This window comes from Rhinatrema bivittatum, chromosome 4 (assembly GCF_901001135.1).
Source record: "Rhinatrema bivittatum chromosome 4, aRhiBiv1.1, whole genome shotgun sequence".
Taxonomy (NCBI): domain Eukaryota; kingdom Metazoa; phylum Chordata; class Amphibia; order Gymnophiona; family Rhinatrematidae; genus Rhinatrema; species Rhinatrema bivittatum.
The window spans coordinates 23889401-23905111 of record NC_042618.1 but is presented as its reverse complement, the minus strand read 5'-3'; the positions used below and the strand labels follow the sequence as shown (position 1 = coordinate 23905111).

Genomic DNA, 15711 nt, shown 5'->3' with positions numbered 1-15711 from the left:
CCGCGATGCGGGACAAATGCTGCTCCACCCAGCATATCAGTCTCTGAGCTTCCTCCGCCACTGGCCAATTTCTGGTCCCTCCTTGGCGACTGATATACGCCACCGTGGTCGCATTGTCGGACAGAACAAGGACTGATGTTCCCTGAATCAGAGGAAGGAACGCCTGCAAAGCCAGGAATACCGCTCTGGTCTCCAGCCAGTTGATGGACCACTGAGACTCTTGTGGAGACCATTGCCCCTGCACCGAGCTGCGTAGACATACTGCTCCCCAGCTGGAGAGACTGGCGTCCGTTCTAAGTTGTCCGAGCAGAGCCACAACTCGAGACTGGCCCTCGTCGACTCCGGAAGTGGCAGTGGCAGATGAAACTGTTCGGAGACCGGATTCCACCTGGAAAGCAATGCCGACTGTAAAGGATGCATATGCGCAAAGGCCCATGGCATGAGCTCCAGGGTGGAAGTTATGGATCCCAAGACCCGCAGATAATCCCACACTCTGGGAAGGCGTTTGGCCAATAGGTCCAAACCTGACCCTGCAGCTTGGCAATGCGGTCTGTCGTAAGAAAAACTTTCCCTTGCTGCATGTCGAAGAGTGCCCCCAGAAACTCCAAGGACTGAGAGGGAATTAGGTGGTCCTTGGCCAAGTTGATCTCCCACCCGAGCGATCTCAACAGCTGCAGCACTCTGTGAACCGCCGCCTGACAAAGTTCCTCGGATTTGACTCGAATCAACCAGTCGTCCAGTTAAAGATGGACCAACAATCCTTCCCTGCGAACATGCGCTGCCACCACCACCATTATCTTGGTGAATGTCCTGGGGGTGGTGGCAAGTCCGAACGGGAGAGCTCAGAATTGATAATGCTGCCCCAGGAAGAAAAACTGGAGGAACCGCTGGTGGGCTTTCTATATGCCGATATGTAGATATGCCTCCATCAGGTCCAGTGATGCCAGAAACTCTCCTTTTCTTACAGAGGCACTAACTGACCGCAGAGTCTCCATGCAGAAACGAGGAACCCAAAGGTGTCTGTTGACTCCCTTTAAATCCAGGATGGGCCGGAAAGTCCCCTCCTTTTTGGGAACCACGAACATCGGCCTTTTCGCTGCTCTGCCAACGGAACCGGAGTAATGGCCCCCAGCTCTAGAAGGCGCTGCAACGTCTAGTGTACTGCCTTTCGTTTTTCTTGGTACGCGCACGGAGAAACCAGACATGTGTCCTGCGGACGGCGTACAAAATCTAATGCATAAGTGTGTCTTATCACTGTTAGGACCCACTGGTCCAACGTCACCTTGGCCCATTCCTCGTAAAAAAAGAATAGTCTGCCCCCCACAACTGGCCCTGAAGAACGGACCAGCCGCATCTCGTTGCAAGGACTTGGCGCCAGGGGAAGCTTGGGCATTACCAGGCCTACCGAACCGGCGGCCTCGAAAGGACTGAGACCAAGACTGCTGTCTGTTAGCGCCTGGACAAAAGGCAGGACCGGAAGATCTGGACGGGCGAAATTTCCGATTTCCCCGAAAATGAGGCCTAGCAGAAAAGGAGCCCCGCGACCTGGGACGATCCTCTGGCAGCCTGTTCACCTTATTTTCTCCGGCTGAAACATATCCTCCAGCTGCTGTCCAAACAGCAGCTTACTCTTAAAGGGCAAGGAGCCGAGCTGAGCCTTCGACGAAACGTCCGCTGACCAAGTTCTCCTCAGACTGCTTTTTGCCAGCTTTCTTAGCTTTAAATGCCTTATGCATCAGGAGAATGAACTCAGACGAAAAGGAAGAGGAAGAGGAGGAGTCTAGAGCCCCCTCAGGGATATCCTCCGTGTCTGTGATGCCCTGGTCTGCCATTTCTGTTCTCCCGGAGGCCCGCAGTTGAAGGGATAGAATGGGAGGTAGAATCCCCTCCCCCATCGTGGCCCTCGTGGCATCCCTAAAGTTGTCCAAAATGGCGTCCGTTCCTGTGCTCAGCAGGAACAGATCAGCTGCACAAGCCACTGTCCCCGCTGGGGCTGTGCGCGCCGCTTGCCAAGCACCCTGAACACAAACGGAGGGTCCCTCCCCCCGGGGATGCAACAGGAGCACAGCCAGTCTTGAGAGAGGCGCACGCGGGCCGAGCCGCAAGCGCGGCAAACCGCGCTCCAGGGCATCTCCAACGAGCACACAACGAACGGCAGAAAAGCAGCGAAAATATTAAAAAACACAGAAAAACAGAAAACTTTTTTTGGGGTTTTTTTTTACCAAAAGGCTGTCACAGCAGGCGTTCGCAGGTCCTGCTCCTTCTGGGGGGAGTGAGCCGGGCTCCCCGGTATCACCCCCAGAGCTGCACTCACCGGGTATTAGGGCCCTCAGCCCCTACCAGCAGCTGCCGGTAACAACAGAGAGGATGGTCCCCTCAGGACCTCACAACCCTCGGGGCGGCTGAAACAATCAAACTCCTCCTATTTTACCTTTTTTTTTTTTTTGAAAGTCTAACTTTAAAATAAACAATGTTTGTTACATCGTTCTATGTAACATGTTTTTCTGTATGTAAACCGGAGTGAAGGCAACTCTGCTATACCTCGGTATATAAAAAATGCTAAATAAACAAACAAATCCTCTCTGTCCAAATACCTAACTCCTGAACAAGTTCAACTTCCCAGCATCCTTTTTTTTTTTCCCCAATCAGATCAGACTGTAGGTTTTGCACCTCCACCATCGGCTGGAGACAGAGGAATACTGACGGACTGTGGGTGGCACCTCAGGGTAAAGGGCAGAGTTTGTGAAAACTTCTCTGTCTCCATCTGCTGGAGGGGAGGCAAAACCCAGGAGTCTGGACTGATCCGGGTACGTACAGGGAATGTGATCTTTCTGCCAATTCAATAAAAAGGGAATCGCTGCCTGAAAAGATGCCAAAATTCCCCCAACACCAACAAGCTACTAGAGATCTTCATCAGGCCAGTTCATACAGACATGCCAACCCAGGGGATCTGTCTTCTGTCTAAGGTGTGAGGAATGTATTCAGGATGCTATAAAGTATTTTCTAATTCAGAATCAGTGACGAACAACAGAAATCAATTTTTCTGTAAAACCAGACACGCTTTGGGCAGGTAACTCTTTGCCTTAACTCAGTGGTTCTCAACCCTGGTCCTCAAAAGATTTGGTTTTCAGGATCTCTGCAACGAGTACTCATGAGTTGTACGCCCCAAGTCTCATGTCCTGTATGGGCTTGGACAAAGGACAATCGTTCCTACTAATTCTACTGGACTTGTCGGCAGCCTTCGATACGGTCAATCATGCCACCCTCCTCAACCGCCTTTCAGACATTGGAATTACAGGCTCTGCTTACACTTGGTTCAAGTCTTTCCTCTGTAACAGAGGCTACAAAGTTAAAATCAATAATAAAGAATCTCCCCGCTACAATTCCTCACAAGGAGTTCCTCAAGGCTCCTCACTATCCCCAACCCTTTTCAACATATACCTTCTTCCTCTATGCCAACTGTTAACCAACCTACAACTAAAACATTTCTTATACGCCGACGACGTACAAATCTTGATACCCATCAAAGAAACCATCTCTAAAACCCTCAAATACTGGGAAAACTGCCTACAAGAGATCAACCAACTCCTCGCTAACCTAAACCTGATTCTAAACTCGGCCAAAACAGAACTCCTCCTCATCTCCCCTGAAAATAGCAACTCCCCACACTCTGCAACAGTTAACACCATTGCTACACATGCAAGAGACCTAGGGGTAGTAATAGACAAACACCTGAACCTAAAAGCATTTATAAACAATACAACCAGGAACTGCTTCTACAAGCTGCAGGTAATCAAGAGAATGAAACCACTACTACACTTTCATGACTTCAGAACAGTCTTGCAATCAGTAATTTTCTCCAAGATGGACTACTGCAATTCAATATTGCTAGGTCTCCCAGCCTCATACATAAAACCACTTCAGATGCTACAGAACGCGGCAGCCAGAATTCTGACAAATTCCAGAAGAAGAGACCACATCTCGCCAATTCTATCTAATCTTCACTGGCTGCCAATACACTACAGAATCCTACACAAGTCCATCACCATCATCCACAAATCCATCCACTCACAGGCCCCTCTCAACCTCCAAATCCCCCTCAGAATGCACTCATCATCCAGACCTATCAGAGACGCCTACAAAGGCTCCCTGACCGTTCCTCCAACTAAATCTACACTCCATAAGGCACTCAGAGACCGGGCCTTTTCTACAGCGGGCCCCTCTCTTTGGAATACCTTACCACCGGACCTTAGACTTGAACCCTGCTTACCAACATTCAAAAAAAAACTTAAGACTTGGCTATTCAGGCAAGCCTTTCCGGAGCCAAATATCCATTGAGAGACCTCACTGCACAATGTTAATATCCATAAAGAGACCTCACTGCACAATGTTAATATCCATAAAGAGACATCACTGCACAATGTAAATAAGTTACCTCTGTAAATTTTTACGCTACTATCCTTATTTCCTTCCTCTCCCAGTTCTACAACCTTGTTTTATTGTAACTTTTGCTTCCGTTGCACTTGTTAAAAGAACAGTTTTTGCACCCCCTGTTATATGTAAACCGGCATGATATGATCTTATCATGAATGCCGGTATAGAAAAACCTTAAATAAATAAATAAATAAAATAAATAAAAATGTTTGTCTTAGACTGTAAGCTCTATTGAGCAGGGACCGTTTTTTGTGTGTGTTGTTTTTATAGTGCTGCCTATGTCGTGTAGCACTACAGAAATGTTAAGTCGCAGTAGTCTGTATGTATATTCGCTTGGCCTATGGCCTTGGTTACCTTGTCTGTAGTTCCATTGTTCAGTTACCTTGAGAACCAGAGAGAACCTTGGCTTGAGAGCCAGCTTTCTGTCAGGGAGTGGGAGCGGTGCCTCTTACCTCCTCTTGGCATTTGAGGAATTCGGCCCTTTTCCTCTCCAAGGCTCCCATCCGTTCTGTAAACTCTTGCCGCTTGGCCACAAGCTGAGCGCTGACGTGGTCGAACTCAACCTGTTTCTTCAGCACCAAGGTATGTTGCAACGTGTTAGCTCCCGTCTCCAGAATCTTGCTGGCAGTCTCAGAAAAAAAACAGATACTTTTTAATTGGTTAAAAATAATGTTTAAAAAAAAAAAAAAGCAGACAAACCCCAGATTCGTTCCACCTTTCATTTCCTTCGTCGAATAACTGCATCAGTCTAGGCTAAAAGAGCCAAAGCAAATACCCTCATCATGTTGCTTTGCTTTGGTTCTGGGCCCAACACATTACCCTTTCTTACTGTGACTATCTGAGTATTCGAGAATCGATAACGTATCACTACACAATGATAATAAATGGGCAGCGTTGTCTTTTTCCCCCGTTTTCCCACATTTAAATCAAGTCTTCTTGGAATTTCCTATCCCCAATAAAAAAAAAGCTGGTTTCTACTTCCAGTTGGAGCCTGGAATTCAGGGTTGTTTTTTTTCCTTCCTTAATGAGAGGGTCATTGAGTTCTATTCTGCAGCAGGAACTATGAGGTTTAGAGCGGACGCGCAGGGTCTTAAAATCTGGCAATCTGCGAGGTCACAGACCGTGCGTTCTCAGGCCGGTCTAGGAGCCCTGCTGCACGGTGTCCTCTCTGTGCTAAGCCACCACTTCCCTCTGTCCGCTTCACTTTGTAAAGACGGAACATTAGACAGCCATTCAGGCAAAACCAATATTCACTCTACAGAGGTTAAGAGAGCAAAGAATGGTCAATCAGTCTACATCACAGTTATGTCAATGCTCAGTGGAACGGCCGCGGGAGATCCTCGCATGGAATGTGATCCCCGTTTCCTTCACTAGACACAAGCCCCGGTGCTGGAACCTGGAACTTGACGTGAACGGTCAGACAAAGGTACAGTACACCTCTAACCTCTCTTATGATAGGGATCCGGGTGACATCGCCTTCTTCTTCATCCCTGTAAAAAGCAAGGACAGAATTAACCCTTCGTAACAAGGTATTTCTCTCTACTCAAGTAATCGGCATTTCTCATAGGTCCGCGTTTATATATACATATCACAATACGTTCAAGGACTGACAAATGACTAACGCAGACCTCTCAGCTGGCAGCAAAATCCTGGAGGAGCCCCAAAATGTAAAAATGAATAGTAATGATAGCAATAATCCAGGTCCTGAGCCTACCTTCTAGTGGCAGTGACTGTAGCAGAATAAAGCACACACAAAAGGCAGGTATTCATCCACTGGGAATATGTTATGTGAGATCTACTATTAATAAAAAAGACTTTCACAAAACTGGCATTTAAAATAGCCCACTGCTCACGCACTGATAACATTATAATAAGTGGGGACTTTAGTTGCCTATCGGATACCAGAAATAAAGGCTCGGCTTCCAACAAACGTTATGCAAAAGGTGTCATCCACCGAACAAAATGATCCAACAGCACGGAGGGCGAGTAACCCAGAGACAAGATTATTCCTAATATTCACAGTTACATTAAACAGCAACCTGGATACCACGCTGACAACCCTGTGTGGGGCAGAAAGCACCACACAAGAGTGGATATAACCTCAGATCAAGCTGCCAACAAAAGTTATTTGGACAAAGTTAATTAGTTTGAGTTATAAATAGCTACATGTATCCAGGCCAAAAGAACACATAGCACAGAAATGAATATTAGATTTCTCCGATAGCAAATCGACTGAGAAGGATTTGGTAGCGGAGAAATGGCAGAAAGGAGACTGAGTGAGGGTATAAGAGTGTCCCGCTACTTCTACAGTTGATAAAAAAAACAGAGGAAGCAAACAGAAATATCTAAAAGATTTAAAGAGGATAATTGTCAAACCACTCTCCCAGATAAACAGCCATTTACCTGGTAACCTGGCTGTCTGAAAACTGGGCTCACTCAGTCCGGCTAAAAACATGTGCAGGGCTCGATGGCGCACACACACTTTTGGCTGAACTGAGGCAAGATGATCCCGGGGGTGTGCTAAGGGTGGGACCGTAAAAGTACGTGCACACAGATTGGATTTTCAACCTATGCAGGCTGTTTCCCAGCAAAAACCTTCCCTGAAGAAAAAGCAGGTTCTTTGCTCCAATGGGCAGTTTTCAAAGAGAACAAATGCATGTACTTTCCCCTTTGAAAATTAGGTACAAGGTCTGAGGGTACAAAGTGCCCACAGACTGCCCCTGACGAGCTGTTTGAAAATTGTCCTCCTAATCATAGCAGACTCAATGAGAATAAACTATTTTTTTCCATGAATATTATTAAAAACTTGCATGAAGTAGGAGATTTATATAATATCTGTTACAATTCCCGGCCGCAGGACGGCAGCCCCTACCTCCCGGCGCCAGGCCCCGCCCTCGGCCCTCTTCACCTCAGCCGTGGCGGGCAGCTGCCGTCGTGGTTCCGCCGTCTGCCGGCCATCCTGCTCAACCCGGGACAGTCTTCCGTCCTCGCCTCCCATCAACGGCGGGAGAAGGCCGCCGCGCCAACCACACCGCCTTCTTCCTCAGCCCCTGCTCCTAGGCGTGCACACCTCTGTCGGGGATTTAAAGGGGCCACAGCGGGAAAAGCTCCCGCGGCCTCTAGTTATGACGTCAGTGGCCCGGGGTATATAAGGCAAGCTCTGACAGTCAGAGCTTGCCTTGGCAACAGGTTTCCTGTTCATGAGTTCATGAGTTGCCTTTCCTGTTCCTGCGTTCCTGTGCCTGTACCCGTCTCCAGTTCCTGCTCCTGCTCCAGATTCACAGCTCCAGTTTCTGTTCTCTCGGACGGACCTTGGCTCTTGACCCGGATTGCTCCCTGACCACGTCTTCTGCCGCCTGCCTCTGATCCCTGGACTGGACCTGACCACATCTTCTGCTGCCTCTGACCTCTGGACTGGGCCTGACCACGTCTTCTGCTGCCTCTGACCTCTGGACCGATTCTGACCACGTTTTCTGCTACCTCTGACCTCTGGACTGGGCCTGACCACGTCTTCTGCTGCCTCTGACCTCTGGACCGATTCTGACCATGTCTTCTGCCACCTGCCTCAGACCACTGGTTCCTGGTTGCCGTCCGCCTCATCTGGCCATGCCACACCGGATCATCCACACAGAGGTTCACCTAAGACCAGCCGGCCCCGGCACCCAAGGGCTCAACCTGTGGGGAACGTGGGCTGGTGTGGTAAAGTTCCTGCTGCCTCTGCTTCCCGTCTGGCTTTGCCTCCCGACGGTGGGGACCTATGGGGGTCTCCCCTACAGACAGTGCCAACACCACCTCGGGCCAAAGGTCCACGCTCGCAACAGGTTATCACGGCCATGGACCTGGCTGAGGCATCCGCCCTGCAGGCCATTTTGGGCCTGGCCCTCAAGATCCAGCAGAAGCGGCAATATATCGAGGTTTTGGCGGCTTCCATTGAGCGACTCAATGCTCGCTTGGACTCTGGTCCTGCTCCAGCCGCCGCACCAGCACCTACGTCCAGCCAGCACCACAAAGGCCATCCGTTTCGCTACAGGCACCTGCTCTACTCAATGGTGACCCAAAGCTATGCTGAGAGTTTATAAATCAGTGCTATATGCACTTTACCTGCAGGCCGCCGTCTTCCCGGATGAGATGACCAAGATAACCTTCATCCTCTCGCGATTCGAGGGTAAGTTTCTATCCTGGGCCTCCTCGCTATGGGAGCATTTGGATGCCCTTCTCCATGACCTGCTTCGCTTTGTCGCAGAATTTCGGAGGACTTTTGATGACCCGGAGAGGTCTGTGAATGCCAGCTATGACCCCCTGTACCTCCGCCAGGGCTGGTGATCTCTCAACGACTACATCATCGAGTTTCGCATGCTGGCCACGGAGTTGGGTTGGCAGGAGGATTGCCTCCGTTCCATCTTTCTGGATGGCTTGTCCACGCAACTGAAGGACAAACTCACAGCCCACGAGTTACCAGACTCCCTGGAGGGATTACTCGACCTAGTCGGCCAGTAGGGGTCCTGACCCTAAGCACAGCCAACCTGGCCCTCCAACTCTCCCTCCAGTGAAGCTCACCTGCGGTTCCTGCTCTTGCCCAACCTTAGCCCTGGTCGATTCAGGGACTGGCGGGAATTTCCTGTGGGAAAACCTGGCACACCACCTGCATATTCCCATCAAGCCGCTCGAGGTTCCCTTAACCATTGCCTCTATGCACGGGGACCCCCTGCCAGGAAGAATCTCGCGGGTCTCCGCACCAATTCAGCTGCAGGTTGGAGCCCTCCACCATGAGGAAATCGAATTCTACATTTTGGAGAAGTCCATCCATCTGTTGGTTCTGGGCCTTCCTTGGCTCCAACGCCATTCCCCACAGTTCAACTGGGCCACTCTGAAACTCTCAGCATGGGGCCCTCACTGTCGGGGTCCTGCCTGAAACCCATCAAGCCTGTGGAGGTCTCCCTGTCTCTCCCGTTGTTCACGACGATCCCCGGAGTCCCAGCTCCATGTGCAGATTACTCCGATGTGTTCTCTAAACAGATGGCCAACATCCTGTCACCTCTCCAGAAGTTTGACTGCGCCATAGAACATCTGCCAGAGACCTCGCCCCCTAGTGCAGAGTTTACCCACTCTTGGTTCCCGAAACCAAGGCGATGGCCGAGTACATTAAGGAAAACCTGGCCAAGAGCTTTATCAGGCCCTCTTCTTCGCCCGAAGGGGCAGGCTTCTTTTTCGTAACTAAGAAAGATGGGTCCTTATGCCCCTGTATTGACTACAGAGGCTTTAACGCCATCACCTGCAAGGATATATACCCGCTACCGTTAATAAATGAGCTATCTGACAGCCTGCAGGGCGTCACCATCTTCTCCAAACTAGACTTGAGAGGCGCCTACAACTTAGTCCAGATTCGTCCTTCGAACGTCTGGAAGACCACCTTCAATACCAGGGACAGGCATTATGAGTATCTCGTGATGCTCTTCGGCGTTTGCAATGCCCCGGCGGTCTTCTAGCGAATGATGAATGAAATATTCCGGGATCTCCTGTATAATAAAGTTCTCGTTTATCTGGACAATATCCTGATCTACTCCCAAGACCTACAGATGCACCGTCTGGTCATGTGCCAAGTTCTCCAGCGTCTTCGTGACGCTCACCTGTATGCCAAATTAGATAAACGTGTGTTTGAGAAGCAGAGTCTACCCTTCCTTGGCTACATAGATCCAAGAACGGCTTCACCTTGGACCCCAGACAACTCCAGTCTATCTGGGACTGGCCTCAACCGTCCAGCTTATGCGCACTCCAGCGCTTCCTGGGGTTCGCCAATTAATATCGCCAGTTCATCGCCAACTACTCCGTCATCCCAGCACCCCTCACTGCCTTAACACGGAAGGGTGTGGACCCTAAGAATTGGAACCCCAAGTCTATCTCGGCCTTTAAGGCCCTCAAGGAGGCCTTAAGAAGCCATGCCTGCAACACCCTGATCCCAGTTGACTGTTCGTCATTGAGGTGGATGCTTCCTCTGTGGGGCTTGGAGCCATCCTCAGCCAGTGCTCCTCCAAGGGCAAACTCCACACTTCTCGCCCACTGAGAGCCACTACAGTGTTGGCAACCACGAACTACTCGCCAACAAGTTGGCCTTGGAGGAGTGGCGTCCCTGGCTCGAGGGAGCCCAACATCGGTTTGTTATTTATACCGACCATAAGAACCTCGAGCATCTCAAACAGGCCCAGCATCTCAACGCCAGACAGGCCCATTGGTCGCTCTTCTTCTCACGGTTCGACTTCGACCTTAAGTATTGCCCAGGAGAGAAGAATTTACATGCAGACGTGCTTTCGCACTCCTTTGAACCAGAAGACATGCCAGATACCGCACAGCACATCATCGCCCCAGCACGCATCCATCTGCTCGCATCCACCCTGGTGCCTGTCGGGAAGATGGTAGTTCCCCACAGGCTCCGCGAGAAGGTCTTGCACTGGGCTCACAACTCCTGAATCACCAGACATCCCGGGTATGCTCACACCCTAAGCCTATTCCAACGTTATTACTAGTGGCTGAATATGATCCAGGACCCCACATGTGCCCAACAGAAGGCCCCAATGGGACGGCTGTGGAGACTTCTCCAACCATTACCCGTCCCGAAGGCACCTTGGGTTCATGTCTCCATGGACTTCGTAATGGACTTTCCCAACTCCAATGGCCATACAACGATTTGGGTAATCATGGACCGTTTTTCAAAGATGGCCCATTTTGTTCCTCTTCCTGCTCTGCTCTCTGCTTCCGAACTTGCCCGCCTTTTCTTCATCCATGTGTTCCAGCTACACTGCCTGCCTAAATACATCACCTCCTACTGCAGGCCCCAGTTCGTAGCCCGGTACTGGCTGGCCCTCTGTCAAAAGTTCGGGGTGAAGCTATGTCTAACCACCGCATATCATCCCCAGGTGAATGGCCAGGCAAAGCGTACCAACTGCTCATTGAAGACTTTCCTGAGAGCATTCTCCAATGAGGAGCAGAACAATTGGTCTCAGCTCCTACCCGGGGTGGAATTTTCTCATAATTCCCACGCTCCAGTGAATCCACTGGAGCCTCACCTTTCTCTATTGTTTACGGCCGACAGCCTCAACCATCTCTGCCTATGCGACTGTCCTCTTCCCCTGCTTCCCAAGCCACCGCCCAGGCTCTCCATGCAGTGTGGACCAGCACTTCCAAGATGCTCCAAGAGGCTGCCAACCATGCCAAAAGATTGACTGACGCCCATCGAAGACCAGCCCCGGTGTTCCATCCTAGAGATAAAATGTGGCTAAGCACAACCACATATGCTTGAAACTACCCTCTCAGTGCCTGGCTCCAAAGTTTATCGGGCCTTTCTCAGTCACCAGATGCGTTGAACCAGTATCATACGAGCTCTGCCTTCCGCCTTCCTTAAGGATCCACACCACATTTCATGTGTCACTACTCAAACCCCTGATCCTATCGTGGCCTTCACGCAAACCTCCCGAACCTCCTCTGCTCACTTTGGATCTAGCCCCTACCTACCAGCTACGTGAAGTCCTTGATTTCCGGAAGAGAGGCCAAAAATGGGAGCACCTCCTCTCTTGAGAGGGTTATGGCCCCGAAGAAAATTTGTGGGAGCCAGCTGCCCATATGCTGGATAAAAGGAACTTCTGAGACAGTTCCACGCTTCTTATCCCGGTAAGCCCAGACCTCCAGGGAGGGGCTGTAAAGGGGTACTATTACAGTTCCCGGCCACAGGTCGGCAGCTCCAACCTTGTGGCACTGGGCCCTGACCTCGGCCCTCCTCATCTTGGCCGCGGCGGGCAGGCATTGTCAAGGTTCTGCCAACTTCCGGTCATCCTGCTCAACCCTAGGCGCGTGTACCTCTGTCAGGGATTTAAAGGGGCCGCAGCAGGAAAAGCTCCCGCGGCCCCTAGTGATGACATCTGCGGCCTTGGCAACAGGTCTCCTCACTTCGTCTGCCAGAGTTCCTGAGTTGCTGTTCCTGTTCCTGCATTCCTGTGCCTGTACCCATCTCCAGTTCCTGCTCCGGATTCCCAGCTCCAGTTCCAGCATTCCAGTTCCTGTTCCTTTGTTCCTCTGCCCTCAGACGGACCTTGACTCTTGACCCAGATTGCTCCCTGGCCACGTCTTCTGCTGCCTGCCTTGGACCACCGGCTCCTGGTTGCCGTCCGCCTCGTCTGGCCATGCCACACGGGATCATCCATGTAGAGGCCCACCTAAGACCAGCCGGCCCCGCCACCCAAGGGCTCAACCTGCAGGGAACGTGGGCTGATAGTGGCAAAGTTCCTACTGACCGTCCGGCCTCGCCTCCCGAAGGTGGGGACCGGTGGTTGCGCCAACACTACCTCGAGCCAAGGGTCCACCCTCACAACAAAATCTTTCAAGAAATTAATGCAAAGAATTAAATTAATCAATGAATGCAAAAGAAAACAGCCTTTTCTGAGGACCCATGCAATTTGAGGGAGATGGTGACTGTGATAAGCATCCTTAATACCAGGAAGAGTTCAGGTCCGGATGGCTTCCCTATTCATTTTATAAAAGATTTGGAGAAGCACTGAGGGAATCATTGTTAACGATGCTCAACCAAACAGAGGTGCAGTCTGAATTTATGAGATCTGGCATCAAAATGACTTCTCTTAAATCTTACTCCAAGTCACTTAAGCTAATAATACTGGGCCCAATATCTGTCTTTCTAGCGGGCCACTGAATATCCGGTTCTATTCAGCAGCCACTAGATAGCCAGTCAATGGTGGATCAGGACAGCGCTACTTAGCCGGATAAATTAACAGGTCTAAAATTAGACGGATAAGACTGCTGAATATCCCATCTACGTTAGCCAGATATGTCTATCTGGCTAATTTAGATACCCAGCTAGCTTTTCAATATTGAGCCCACCATCAAATACCGACCGAAAGATATTAGCTACAATGTAAACTATGAGGTAAATGTTCAAAGGGTTTAGGTGCCTAATTATGGGAATTAGGGTCCTAAATTGGCCCTTTTCAAAATTTACTAGGGCTGAGACCCTAAATTTAGGCTCTTACTTTCATTAAGAACCAAAATTTAGGGGCCTAAAAAGTGGGTGTCTACAAGGGCGGAGTTAGGGCAGGGCAAAAAGTTAGGTGCTTAACCCTGATTTTCAGCACCAGGCACCTAACTAAAGCCTAGAGCCTCTAAGCTACAATGTATTTTCACAGGGGGTAGTTACCGCGATAGTGGGGCCCCCTCCCCAGAAAAATCATCAAGTCTATGTGGCGGGTTCTTTTTGTCTTGCAGCCAGACACCACGGGTCAAAAGAATGTGATGGCAGCCACAAGCTCAAAAGACCGCCATCGCCTTAAAGGGCCGCTGGCCCAACAAACAAATGTTGCAGCAACATGGAAAAGTTGAGGGGGTCAGTACTACTGATCCCCAGCTCAACCCAGGGCCACTAGTGACCAGCAGGAAGAGGAGATGTAAGAGTGAGCCATGGAGATCAAGAAGGAAGAGGTAAAAGGACCGAGGGAGAGGGGCAGCCCCTCAGGACTGGAGAGGTGAGGAACAGATGGGGGGGCTCCAAGCCTTGGAATCTCTCAGTCCTGGGAAGTTTCCTCCCCACAGAGGTGGGGAGGAAACTTAAGAATCCGCCCGCAAGCCCCGAATGAAAGTTTTACATTGTTCTAATCTGATCGCAGAAGGAAATTCATTTTAGGCTCTTGCAGTATGATGACAGAGCTTAAAAGCAATCTGACATGCGATTGTTTTTTCATTATTTATCGATGAAGCAGGGCAGGCAGATCCCAAGCACGTGAGAACCTTACCTTCCTTCTTCCAACTGCGTCACAAAGACGTTTCTCTTCGGGTTTTTTATCTGCAGACAGTAGCGGGAATCGGAGTACCCGAGCCCTAAAGCGTCTCCTCCGCTCATAGCGAAGCTAGAAGTCAGCAAAGCCGCTGTCAACTTTTTCTGCAAAGTCTCGGCAGGTCAAGACCGCGTCCGCGAACTTGGGAGATCGGAGTGCCCGAGATCAGCCCGGAAAGAAAGGGATCGCAGGGCGGAGGCACCGGCGTTTCCAGCCGTGAGAGCAATCTCTGGCGTACGGGGACTTGGATCTCTACAAAGGGAAGCGGAGCGCAGCCTGCCACTGTCCCGCGCGCTGCAGGCGGACTGCCGGTCAGTGTTCTGTTGTCATGGCAACGGTGACCCGGGCCGGAGCATTCTGGCCAATCGCCTTCACGTTGCCACAGCGACTTCCCTCCCCGCCCCCTTTGCCGGCGCCAGAGAAAGTTACTAGGGGTGCCTGAGGCTACGACGCTGCAAGCAAGGCGCAGCCTCCTGTTTTAATTGCTTTTCAGCCAGTGAAGAGCCTTCTTTTGCGGAGCCGAGCAGATGGCCAGAAAAAGACGCAGGGGACAGGATCCACGCTGGACCTGCTAAGACCTCCCCCCTGCTGCTGCCCCCTGTCCAGCCCTGCATTTCCAGAGTCATTGTTAAAAAATACCATTCTAGAAGCACAGTCCAGATGTATTCCACACATTAAGAAAGGTGGAAAGAAGGCAAAACGATTACTGGCATGGTTAAAAGGGGAGGTGAAAGAAGCTATTTTAGCCAAAAGATCTTCATTCAAAAATTGGAAGAAGGATCCAACAGAAGAAAATAGGATAAAGCATAAACATTGGCAAGTTAAATGTAAGACATTGATAAGACAGGCTAAGAGAGAATTTGAAAAGAAGTTGGCTGTAGAGGCAAAAACTCACAGTAAAAACTTTTTTAAATATATCCGAAGCAGAAAGCCTGTGAGGGAGTCAGTTGGACCGTTAGATGATCGAGGGGTTAAAGGGGCACTTAGAGAAGATAAGGCCATCGCGGAAAGATTAAATGATTTCTTGCTTCGGTGTTTACTGAAGAGGATGTTGGGGAGGTACCCGTAATGGAGAAGGTTTTCATGGGTAATGATTCAGATGGACTGAATCAAATCACGGTGAACCTAGAAGATGTGGTAGGCCTGATTGACAAACTGAAGAGTAGTAAATCACCTGGACCGGATGGTATACACCCCAGAGTTCTGAAGGAACTAAAAAATGAAATTTCAGACCTATTAGTAAAAATGTGTAACTTATCATTAAAATCATCCATTGTACCTGAAGACTGGAGGATAGCAAATGTAACCCCAATATTTAAAAAGGGCTCCAGGGGCGATCCGGGAAACTACAGACCGGTTAGCCTGACTTCAGTGCCAGGAAAAATAGTGGAAAGTGTTCTAAACATCAAAATCACAGAACATATAGAAAGACATGGTTTAATGGAAC

General features: G+C 50.0%; 1 protein-coding gene across 1 annotated transcript in view; it reads right to left on the bottom strand.

Annotated features, from left to right (window-relative positions):
* Window positions 1-14640, bottom strand: part of CCDC197 (coiled-coil domain containing 197) — a 46522-nt gene extending 31882 nt beyond the window's left edge. Inside the window, exons 1-3 of the mRNA XM_029597864.1 lie at window positions 14223-14640; window positions 5879-5924; window positions 4887-5063 (exon numbers count right to left, since the gene is read on the bottom strand). Of these exons, the coding sequence (XP_029453724.1) occupies window positions 4887-5063; window positions 5879-5924; window positions 14223-14329 (330 nt within the window). The 5' untranslated portion in view covers window positions 14330-14640. The remainder of the gene's footprint in view (window positions 1-4886; window positions 5064-5878; window positions 5925-14222) is intronic.
* Window positions 14641-15711: the final 1071 nt, after the last annotated feature.